Source organism: Mugil cephalus, chromosome 11 (assembly GCF_022458985.1).
Source record: "Mugil cephalus isolate CIBA_MC_2020 chromosome 11, CIBA_Mcephalus_1.1, whole genome shotgun sequence".
Taxonomy (NCBI): Eukaryota; Metazoa; Chordata; class Actinopteri; order Mugiliformes; family Mugilidae; genus Mugil; species Mugil cephalus.
In genome coordinates this window covers 8,007,992-8,020,000 of record NC_061780.1, presented here as the reverse complement: position 1 = coordinate 8,020,000, position 12,009 = coordinate 8,007,992, and the positions used below count along the sequence as shown (strand labels likewise).

The 12,009-nt window shown below is 43.6% G+C and overlaps 1 protein-coding gene across 1 annotated transcript; it reads left to right on the top strand.

The window, feature by feature from the left end:
* Positions 1–132: 132 nt before the first annotated feature.
* cacng7b (calcium channel, voltage-dependent, gamma subunit 7b) lies at positions 133–11,983 on the top strand. The gene is made up of 6 exons (XM_047599927.1): positions 133–402; positions 4,181–4,376; positions 4,760–4,846; positions 5,412–5,552; positions 7,917–8,062; positions 8,701–11,983. Exons 2-6 carry the CDS (start codon positions 4,181–4,183, stop codon positions 9,154–9,156), a joined length of 1,026 nt encoding a protein of 341 aa, XP_047455883.1. The 5' UTR covers positions 133–402; the 3' UTR covers positions 9,157–11,983.
* Positions 11,984–12,009: the final 26 nt, after the last annotated feature.

Sequence of the window (12,009 nt, the reverse complement as noted above, 5' to 3'; positions counted from 1 at the left end):
ACATGATGAGGTATAGTGGTTTGACATGCACCCCCTCCCTCCCTCTCCTCTCTCTCTCTTCTCTCTCCCTCCCTCTCTCCCTCTCTCTCTCCCTCTCTCTCTCTCCCTCTCCCTCTCCCTCCAACACTTCTCCCTCCTGCCCCTGCTACAGTATGTCTCTTTTGCAGCCAAAGTAGCTTGCTAAAACGATCCACCGCAGTGCCTGGGACAGATTGAGTCAAAAGAGAGAGTGAGGGATTTAAAGGATGGGTAAGGGGGCTTAAGGGTAAACACACAGAGAAGGGAGAGGGATCGAAGGGGGGAGAGAGAGAGAGGAGAAAGAGGGAGAGACCAAAATCTACCAAGCCTCCCTGGTGTGAGGTTCCTTGGTTCCTGACGTGTGCGCACGACTCTCGTGGCACGGTGAGTATTTTCATTTCATTTCAGAATAACTGCAGTTGTGTTCTTTCTTCTTCTTTCTTTTTTTGGCTATAGTTGTGACGCATTTTAAACCTCACTCAGTCTTTTAAGATATACGTGTGTGCATGTAACGTGTCCTCCTGTCGTGTTAGTGTAAAGAGCGCAGAGAAAAAATGTTGCTACCTGACAGCTGAGTCGTACAAGCAGCTCTTATTTTCTTCACAATTCGTCCCTTTTTTTTTCTCCAGTATGAGTCGCTCACATGTTCCCTGCTCTGTGTTTATCATCTCTAAACTCCGCGTGAGAGTGTGTGACCGCAGGAGGGAGGTTTCTAAACAAGCCTTTGCGCATATCACCGCCAGGTTTAGTACCATCTCACAGATCTCGGTTTCCATACGCGTACTTAACAACAATTGTAGTTTAACTGTCCGCGCTGCTCCGCGAAAAATGGTGCGAGTTTGTGTGGCTGCGCAGCTGAATTGCTGTCAGAAATCACGAGCAAACCCACCCACTGAGTCATGGTATCCACACGTTTAGTCCTCGCGAAGTCATTTGTCTCCTAATGAGTGGTTTCATGGATTTTATTTGGCTTGTTTCGAGACTCTAAATACCAAAGGTTCGTTAGTTTGGTACACCTTTTAGTTCCGTACAGGCGCATTCACGTCGTGCGCGTCCATGTGGGGTACTCCGCGTCCATGTGGGGTACTCCTTCCATTTTTTTGGGCCAAGGTCTCTCCCTGAGTCAACCTATATCATCTCCATGCATTCCAGCTAATCCTAAAAACTCTCCAGACATAGTTCCCATCCTCCTCCCCGTCCCTTCTCTTTCTGCTGCTTTCGGTGCTCAGATGTTTCAGCATCTCTTTCTGTCACTCCCTCTTTCCCTTGGTGTCTCTCTTTCCAGGGAAAGCTTAGAGGTGATGTCAGTCTGTAGATTGTGACAGATTGGAGTGAATTAAACCTTTTGTCCCCCTTGTGGCTCCTATCTAACCAATTCAATTGGCTCATTACTTTCTGGATAAGGGAGCTGAGGGGGCTGTCTCACAGCTCTAAAATGGGATTGTTATCACAAATCTAACAGGGAAACAGACTTTCTTTTTCCTTCTCGCTCAATCTCAATCCCAAATCTACGCTGGTTATTGCTCCTAAAGCCGAACTGGCCCTCTGTGAGGATTTCAGCACAATACACACAGAGTCGGAGTAGAAAGGAATGTGTTCCCTTCATAGTTGTCTGTGGTGCTGTCCATGGTGCTGAACAAGCCTGAGCGGGATGCTCTGCCTCATCCACTCATTTCTGCAGTGTTGCAACTCCAATTGATTCACACTCATTTCTGTCCACTTTGGCACATCCTCCAACTGCTGGAAGGTGTGACTGTTCATTCCAGACCCCCGCTCCTCTCTGCTCACTGGTCAACCTTTTATCTCAACAGTCCTTGTTTCTGGTAATACCATGTAATTTCAGTGGGTTGTTTTTGATTTCTCTCAGCTCAAACTAATGTCCACCAGAACGTCCAGTGCCAATTTGGGATTGTTTTTACAATTCACAGCTTCTGCTTAAAAGAACAAAAAAGAAGGAAAATTAAGAAGAGGGCAGCAGAAAGTTGTGTGAGGCTTCAGTCGAGGACAATGCCAATGTGCACCCCAGGACTCATATTCTATTATTCCATCCTTTTGATTGCTCTGGCATCATACCTTTTATGTGGCCTGCTTGTCTGGCAGTATATTTTTGTGGTTGGGTGATACTTCTTCCCCTGACATCTGTCTGCCCCATTAGAAACTCGCTCTTTACTTTATCCACCTCTTTCAGCCTTTCAGATGTCCAACCTTGTCATTTCTCAGAGGATTTGTCTGATGTGTACCCTTTACCACCAGTCAGCTCTGTTCTTACACGTCATTCTTGTGCCTCGCTCACAAAAGAAGCTCTATTCATCGCTGCCACTGCACAGAAACTAAAGCAACCTCTATAGTGGTCACGTCTCCCACAATGGCTGTCCAGATAAGATGAGGCCAAGCTTAATCTTTAAGAGTCTATTGTCCGAGTAGAATGACTGACTCTATTATAACTCCACATTTCAAAGACACAAAGTTTTGTCGTGCAAAGAAAGACCAGAATAATAAAGTGGTTCTCATTGTTTTAGTCATTAATTTTACATTAAGTTTCCCTTGTCAAACCCCTCAAAGGTGCCTGATAAATGTTCAGTGTTGAATTAATTAGTGACCCTAACCATCGTGTATTAATTTATGCCTCTTTTAAGATACACAAATTCTGTGTCTGCACCAAACACATCAGGGAAGGGGAAAGGTACAGAAAGAAAACAGCACCTGGTGATCTGCAGCGCTGTGAAATTTATTAATGACTAGTAAAACAGGTAGAATACAAATATGAAAAAAGCAGCTGAGAATAGTGGTGATGCATTTTGGGAAACGCTCAAATGCGCATCTTCTCAAACCTTGAAGCAGCTGCGTTACATTGGCAGAAGCGCACGCCTGATTTCACCCCTGTCAGCTACTGTAAGAACAAGATCGGGCGAGGCTTGACATGATCACCACAACCGGATGCTGTTCAGAGTGACGAAGAATTCCTGCTGCAGTAAATGTGAGGAATGTTTCCTTTGTGCACATCTGGACACGGTAGTCGCTTTCAGTGACTAATGGTTGGAGACGTGTGTATCTACCCCTTCATAGCTACTGGGCAACAGGGCTTTTCCTGACAGTTTTTGTTTTAATGTATTTTATTACTACTTTATTGGTATTGGTTTATTAAATATAAACTATTTAAGAGGACTTTTATGGCCTCTCAGTCTGCAAAATATCAAGTCATTATGAGCAGTGCTCTCAATTCCAAGAATTAAAGGTGATTAGTAGTGTCTGATTACAGTAAACAACCATGAGGCATATCAATCTGGAGAAGTTTTGAAAAACTAATTTTAAAATACTGTGGGGAAAACCACTCATTCTTAATAAACGAAGGCCTACAACTGGATGCAGGGCAGTAAGATCACATGGTTTAAAGAGATTTAGCTGAAATGATGTATTATCTGAAATCACAAGGGGGAAAATAAGTTTTTGTAAAGGGATGTTGCCCCCACACTACGTTTGAACATAATCAGAGCAAAAGTTCATTTCTAACTCTGAAACTACAAGCTATGACAGGCCCTCTGCATTACAGTAATGATCCTCCCTGTTTAACTAGAGAAAATGAAGGTGATTACATTAACTGCAACCTGCTCTGTGTTTCCCATATGCATTTATTCTTCATTACTTGTCAAGCTGATGATACTGAACAGCGGTCCAAATTAACGAAAGGCTAGGCCAGGCACACGCACAGAGACTCACAAATCTATCCCGACAGAATGCTCAGAGGATTTGCAGGGAAGTCTTTCCCAGTCAACCAGAACTAAATCACAGAAAGACCTTGTGTGAGTCACAAAAGACCTCTCCTTCCTGATCTCTGTGTTTATCTATCACTCAGTTTTTTTAAATGCTTGTCCAACTTCATCGGTGAAGTCATCATCTGTTGCTTTGGTTCCTCTCTGACCTTTAACAGGATTGGTTGCCAGCGAATGTGTCACTAACTCATCTTTAGCAGTAACAAGGCGAGACAGGAGGGTTGCCAGTAGCTGTTTGCATGTGTCCCCATGTGCGGGCGTCACGTGTCTGTCTCAGTGTTTCCCCATCTCTAGTGACCTCCCCTTCCTGACCCTTTAAAATTTACCAATATTTTTTGTCCACAGCTTTGGCCCTCCTCCGTTACCCCTCACTCTCTTACTCTGTCCTCCAGATGAGTTCGTGCAGCAGCCGTGCATTGACCATCCTGTCCACGGTGTTTGGAGCGTGCGGACTGCTGCTGGTGGGAGTGGCCGTGTCCACAGACTACTGGCTTATAATGGTGGAGGGAATCATCCTGCAGCAGAACCAGAGCATGGAGGTGAAGATGGCGCTGCACTCGGGCCTCTGGAGAGTTTGCTTTGTGGCCGGTAGGACAACACATATTTGTGAATATGCATTTGCAAGAAAAATGATGACTGCAGGATTTGCACACATGCGCCCATATTGACACAATCACACACACACCTAAATAATGCTGAAATGTGTATGTGTACATATCATCGAGTCAGAGTAGAGCAGCAGAGTGAGAGAGCAGGGAGGGGAGAAAGGAGAGACAGCGAGCTTCTGGTCTCTGGAATCATAGCTGTCACAAAACATGATCGTTACCTGTGAGCAGGACTGCAGAGACCCACATGCTCTTTTGCTTTGGTTGGGTTTCTTCATGCATCACTGACTTTGATCCTAAAAGCAAACCCTAGCACTTTTTTTTCTCTGTGTGTGTGTGTGTGTGTGTGTGTGTGTTTTCTCACAGGTTCGGAAAACGGGAGATGCGTTGCGTCAGAGTACTTCACTGAACCCGAAATAGAGATCACCACCGAAAACACTGCAAACATACTGAGTGAGTACAACATGGATATTCCACATCATCCGCTGAATGATACTCTGCAGCTGTGTCCCTCTGCTGACAGGTTGTGGTACTGAACTTTGAAGACAGTGCTGCACCAAAAAGAATGTTAATTAGCGATTTATTTGGCCTTTAATTCATTGTTTAGAGTCACAAAATGTGAATATTCATCCTTGCCAACACCATTAGTAATAATACAGTTTTTATTTTTAAATAAAATGACTTTACATGCAATGCAGTACTTATTTGTGTTAGGTGCTTCAGGCTTACAACTGTGGGTCTGTGTTGTCATTTCTTGGCAATATTTTAGATTATAACTCTTTTGTTCATGGTTAAAAATCAACCATCACTTCATAGAAAAGGTGAAAATGTGTCCATGTATGTTGTGAAAAGCAGGTCAGTTTAAAAAAAAGAAAAACTGTGGTGGAAGTCACTGGCATCGCTACATAATTTTGCATACTTTACAGCCACTGATCAGCGTCATCATTCACCTCGACCAGAAGTTTAAGGACACGTCCTTTTATCTGTGTTTAACACCGTGACCTCCCCTCCTTTACAGAGATGGTGCGCACCGCCACACCCTTCCCGATGGTGTCCCTGCTCTTTGTGTTCACAGCCTTCGTCATCAGTAATATCGGTCACATCCGGCCTCAGCGCACCATCCTGGCCTTTGTGTCCGGCATCTTCTTCATCCTCTCAGGTGGGCCCCATTACCCATGTCATGCTGTCACTCTGTGATTGATTGCAGCAGCCTGGCATGTCAGCCTGTGTCACATACTCCATCACGGCCCTATTTTTGGTCTATCATACAGGTGTGTAGGTTTTCATCAGAAATGGTGACAGCCCTCCTGCGGGGTGAGAGTTTTCTTGTGATTTCGCATGTTATAAACTTGAGCTCAGGATTGGTGACAGGCTTTCCTTAGTTTATATGTAAAGAAAAAAAATACATTAAAATATTCCTCATGGCAAGAAGGCTTTTTCAGTTTGGTTTTCCTCATTGGTGTAGTTAACCCCGTTGAACAGCAGATGGCTGTAATGCTCCCGGTTGCTCTGCGTAGTGTGCAGAGAGCAAAGATTGTCAGGAGCCAAATCGGAGCTCGTGTTCTGCGATGGTTGTTTCTCTTGACACTTTTGAGGAGGAAGCAGCAAAGCAGAGCTCAGAAGAGCTCAGTCAAACGGACTTTAACGTGACAGCTCCGGCTTTCCATTGCAGGGACTTGGTGATAAAGGGGGTAGCTGCACAATAAGTGTTACATAATGGAGGTTGCATAATGTTCGTAGCCTCTGCTGGGAGTGTGGCAGTATTTTATTTAACGAGGTATTTTGATAATAGGGTGCTAGTAAAGGCCATATGTATCAAACCGCTTTTCAGCAGTTAAATATTCTGCTGCACTAAGCCTCTCTCTCTCTGCCTCCCTCCTGCCTTCCCTACTACGCACCCCTCCCTCTTCGTGCTGCCATTTCCTTCTCGCTCCTTCATTCAGAGTATATTATTTCTGAGTCATTGTGACCGTGGCGGTGTGTGTATGTGTGGATTAGTAAAAGATATTCCACTCGCAACAGTGACATGGTGGTTTTGTAAATACTGTAGTTGAGGTCTGCGGCCCTGCACTGACACCATGTTCTGGTTAATATTACAGGATTCAAAGCAGAAGATTTTTTCCTTAAAAAAAGAGCTGATGCTGCATTCCATCTTTCTGTAACCCCCCACCCCTTCTGTGACTCTATGCTTCTCTCTTCCTCCAACAAATGCACCACAGACATCTTACACACACACACACACACACACACACACACACACACACACACACACACACACACACACACACACACACACACACACACTCATACTTTCAGCATTTACCTCCATTTATGTTCCCTTTTTCACATCACTCTTGCTTCTCCTTCATGTGCTCTCAGCTTACATATGCACATGCGTTTCCCACGGTTTTGCTTTAGGTAAAAGTTGTTCCACCTCTTCAGGTTTGACAGCAGCATGGTTTCTGCATTTTCTGTGCTTTTCAATTTTAAATTGACGGCAAAACCTCTTAAACCGACCATTTGTGTAAGGACATAACCACTCGACAGCACTGTGGTGCATTTGAATGTTGCAGGGAATGCTAAAAATAATCATATTCAGCGCTTGCAGCATGCAGCTTTCTTTGAATATTGATTCCTCGATGTTGGCCATATGTTGCATCTCATGCATTTAACATTTTCAGCAGCAGTGCAGAGAGCATATACGTGTTCATGGGATAAGAGGGCTTTTAATGTTGTATGTCACGTCTGTTTGTTTTAAATTTATTTATTTTTTTATATGGTGATTATATTTAATTCTCCAACACAGAATTATAGCAGAGTGATTCCCTTTATGCTTTAACCAGTATCCTGTTCTAGCATTTGCTTAATATGATGTGTCTAATTTCAACAGATATCTGCAGGCCTTTCTGTCTCCTAGAAGTTATCCCTTTATACCATCAATTTGAAACAGCTTTCCTTTCAAGGGAAGTCATTTTTCTGGTGTCTTGTGATATGGTGAACATATCTGAACAAATCAAATCCTATCCACTAAATAAATTGAAACTCTTTGTGGGTTAGGTTGCAAAATGGCACTGAGAGCATACGATTAAGTTTAAGGAAAGACACTGATCTTGGTTTGACTTTGAATTAATCAAAATGCATGTGGGTAGCACTTAACATACACATATAAATATCAGAAATCTGCCCCAAATGCATTTTGGAAACATTCCCCCTGACTTCCCAAAACATATGAATCTGATAAGATTTTCAACATTTGCACGTTTTATCTACTAACAATAGAAATATATATAACCATGAATACCTTTTAAAGCCTGCCTGTATCTATATTTCTTTCCCTCTCCATGGTGGCTGGTGTTATCAGTGTTGGCATTTTAGGAGCTTACTGTGTGGCATGGTCACTCCACATCTCTCTCTTACTCTGACCACACTGTGTGGATCGCTGTTTAATGACCTCTTCGCTCTGTCTCTCCCTCTCTCATACTCTTTCTCTGACTCTCTGTCATTGCTAATGTGTTGTGTGCAGGCCTCAGTCTCGTAGTGGGCCTGGTGCTCTACATCTCCAGTATTAATGACGAAGTGATGAACCGGCCCAGGGAGCCCGAGCAGTTCTTCAATTACTACTACGGCTGGTCCTTCGCCTTCGCTGCCTCTTCCTTCTTACTCAAAGAGGTCAGTCTGAGCTCTGCGTGTGTTAAAATATACTAAAACAGAGTTAAGGCGTGTATGCTACACACAGAGCATGTATTTTGATTCCTGTGGCACCGGTGCTGCTGAGTGTATGACGATCAGCATTCTGGAGGTGAGGAGGTGAAGCAGTAGCTAAGATACAGAAGTGCAGGGCTCGTGCGCCTCCAGGCTCATGTGTGAATCCATGCATGGGGGAGTCACATGTGAATCTTACGCTCATCTTTCCACCTCCCCCCTCCCCCTCCTTCTTCTGTTTTTTTTTCCCATCATGCTCTTAATATGGTGCAGTGGGCAGTTAAGGACAATTTCTCTCCATCATCACTTTTTACCACGCACTCAACTGCTCTTATAGCCTTTAGTTTTACCTTTAAATCAATTCTGTACCGAACAAAAGCACACACGTGCAGTATTTACACCTTTTAACTTTGCACAGTCCCTTTCAAGTCTTGTTTATTAGTGACTTCTATTCAAATTTTCTGAGCCAATTGTTACTGTTTCTTTGAGATTCGAATTTGTCTCTGAACTCTAAATTTATTCATGCAACTAAATCCCTCTCTTCCTGTCACAGAAAACCTCTGCTCATCTCTAACTGCTTCCTCCTCTCACATGTTCTCTCTCAGGGGGCCGGTGTGCTGTCAGTCTATCTTTTCATGAAGCGCTATGCAGAGGAAGAGATGTATCGCCCCCACCCTGCACTCTACCGCCCCCGCCTGTCCGAGAGCAGCGACTATAGCGGCCAGTATCTCCACCCGGAGTCCAACTGGCCTCCGCCAAAGAGAGGCCGCAGCACCTCCGACGCCTCCAGCGACATCTCCATCCAGCTCAACCAGGCGCCTCCAGCACCGTCAAAAGGCAGCCTCCAAGCGGGCGGCCAGGGAAGTCCGCCCTCTGGTTCTTCTTCTGCAGGGAGCTACCAAATGCCCCAGCAGTCTGGCGGCTACCCGTCCACACACACCCTGCCCAGGTCGCACTCCTCACACCCCCAAGGGCAAGCTCTTCCAATGGCCATGCCTCCATCACCAGTGCCTCCTCCTCACTACCACACACACATGCACATGAGCGCATCCCCCTGTTAGGAGCAGAGCGCTCTGAGAAGGGAGGAGAGACAAGGACTCTTCATAATCATACTGTACATTTAGATGTGGATGAGAGTAAACTCTGCGCTTGGATCACAGATCATGAGAGATGAAGTGAGGACGGAGAGGTGATCAAACATTAAAAAAATGTAGCTTTGGAGCTTTGGAGCGAATCGAGGACGAAGGGGATGCTGCGGAATCGCAGAGATCTGAGAGAACGCGTGATGGACTGAGAGAAACAAACGCAAGAAAGTAGGGGAGAAGAACATGAGAAATTCAGCCTGTCACGATAGAAATTGGAGAAAAGTGTTTCCTGGAAAGACTTTAGAGGTTAGTTTGAGTGGCAGAGGAAATACGGGAGAGGGAGAGGGAGGCAGGGAGAGAGAGAGGCTGCGGTATAATACAAAGATACTGCAGTGCTGCGGGAAATTTGTATGCACTTGGAAATGAACAATGCAAAACACTGATCACAAAGACTGAGAATGCACATAGTTTTTTACATGCATAATTCATGCAAGTACGTGAACTAAGTACCTTTTTACCACATGGTAAATGTGGTTAAATATATTCCTGTCTTCTCTGAATTTATTACATCATCGATACAGTTTCAAAACTCACAATGTCAAAATAGAATTATCAGTATTATTGATGAACAATATTAGTTACCTATGAAGTCATTCTGAAATGAGAACACTGTATATGAATGTTGTTAAACTTTATATAGAAAATTACACGCAGACGTGGACGACGTGGTGAAATGAGGAGAAATGTTTTACATATTTGTTTAAGATACAGATTTCTAACTTCTTGTACATAATTGCACACAAGGAACTATGTTGTGAATTGTGAATGAAGCTTTGGCACGTCAAGAAAAGGTCTGACTCATTCTGCTCCGGATGAAGACTCCGCAACAGGCGCTGCACAACCAACTGAACACCATCTGGATGCAGTGCATGCCGGTTTGGAGGAGGAACCACCCATCGCTGATACGGGGGTCGGATGCCCTCTACTGGTCACTGTCCTGCACTGACCCCAGACCAGCCGCGTGGGCCTGGTTCACTCCTCTTTCCAATGACCCGCACTGCCGATATTTGATCCAGCACACGTGCTTGAAGCTGTTGTCCATAACTTATGATGGAATGTGGTAAGCAACAAGATCTGTTATTCTGACCCTGCATATTAACATTCGGTGACATTAACATTCAAAGGTTGGTTGGAAATGTTCTGTTCTTATCTGTTGCTGGAAAAACTCACATGATAGCGGTATGAATTACATTTGGACTTTCTGCTCACTGTTTGGGACATGCAGGTTGTTTGTCACTTGCCATTAGAAGAAAAACACAGTATTACTTCCAACATATTTAATGGGCGTAAATTGGTGACCGTGCACCATAGACCCTTTTCAGGGCAAACATTTTGTCACGGCAGGAGGAGGACAGGTGTATTAATCAGTGTTCCAGTCAGCTGTGATGGTGCATTAGTACTGTGTATTAGTACACTTGCCCTGTCCCTCCTTTGACAAATCTATACGTATGCTATGAAAAAAATCTGTTAGCATAGCGCCTGAAAAATGATGCTATCATCTTTATTATATTTAGAAAGAAATGTAATACTGAGCTCTCTCAAAGTGTTTAGAGATGCAAACAAAAGATTACTTTAGTTGTTGATTAATCCATCAATTATTTTTCTTGAGCCACGATATCTGGAAAGTGCCAGAAAATAATGACAGAGCTTCCAGCGCAGTACAAAACCCCCTAACCATTCAGTTTGCTATCAGACAGTGAGCATGAAACCCTCAGAAGCCTTTTAGAAGCTTGGACCAGAGAATGATCGGCAAAATGGTTTCAGTAATGACTAAAAAGATTTATAGATTATGCAAAGAACTGGCCATTGGTAGTTGTTTCAGATAGTCGACCAAACTTTCTGATTAAATGTATATATGGTGACAACTTTGAACTTTGTTAAAAAATTCAGTGTAACTTTTTCAGATACTTCCGAAGCGTAATCATCTCATCAGGTTGTTCTTAAACGCTGCAAAGTATGAGAAAATGGAACAAGAGAAGACAGACCTGCGCATAAAAATAGCTATATTTGAATTTAGAGTTGTTGTATTTGTTGTTCGTTTTAATGCACATCCTTCATAAGGGTATGTCCATGTGACATATCTCTGTAATGAGCATTAAAGCACTGAGTCATTGCACACCGGCTGGTTTTAATTATCACTGTGATGCCAGAGAGGGAAACACACTCATGTCCTCCAGAGAAAGTGTGGGATGGATATAAACTAAGATCACTTCGATATCATCATATTTTTAAGATTCAAATTGGGATGAAGCCCAGTGTAACTGCAGCCCTCTGTACGTGATTGTGCTGTTACAGCTACAGGGGCTAAAGTGCCTTGCTAAGGAGCACTAGGACAGTAGCAGTGGAAAATTTGAGTATTTTCCTTTGTAGATTTCTCCAGCCAGTGGGCACCTGGACCATGGGTTCAGTAATAATCTGACTTCCCTTAAATTGCAACGTTTCTGTACGTTTTTCGTCTCTGTACCTCTTTGTCTTTCCCTCTCTACCCCCAGGATTTGTCCCTGTCTCTAGGTAATTATATAAAAGCGTGCAGCAGTGCTTGTTTATGCTTTAAGCCCAGTTTTCTTGCACATGACCATTTTTGTAAACGCAGAAATGGCTAAAATAAATGCTTTTTTCGATGCTACGACGAGACTGATGCTGCATAATCTGGATTATATAATTCAGTGCAAATTGTGATAAAATCACTGTTCTGTTCTGATCTCACTTCTTCCAGTGTACATTAATAAAAGTTTTAACTTGGGTTATTTTCACTGTGTTTGTCCCTCT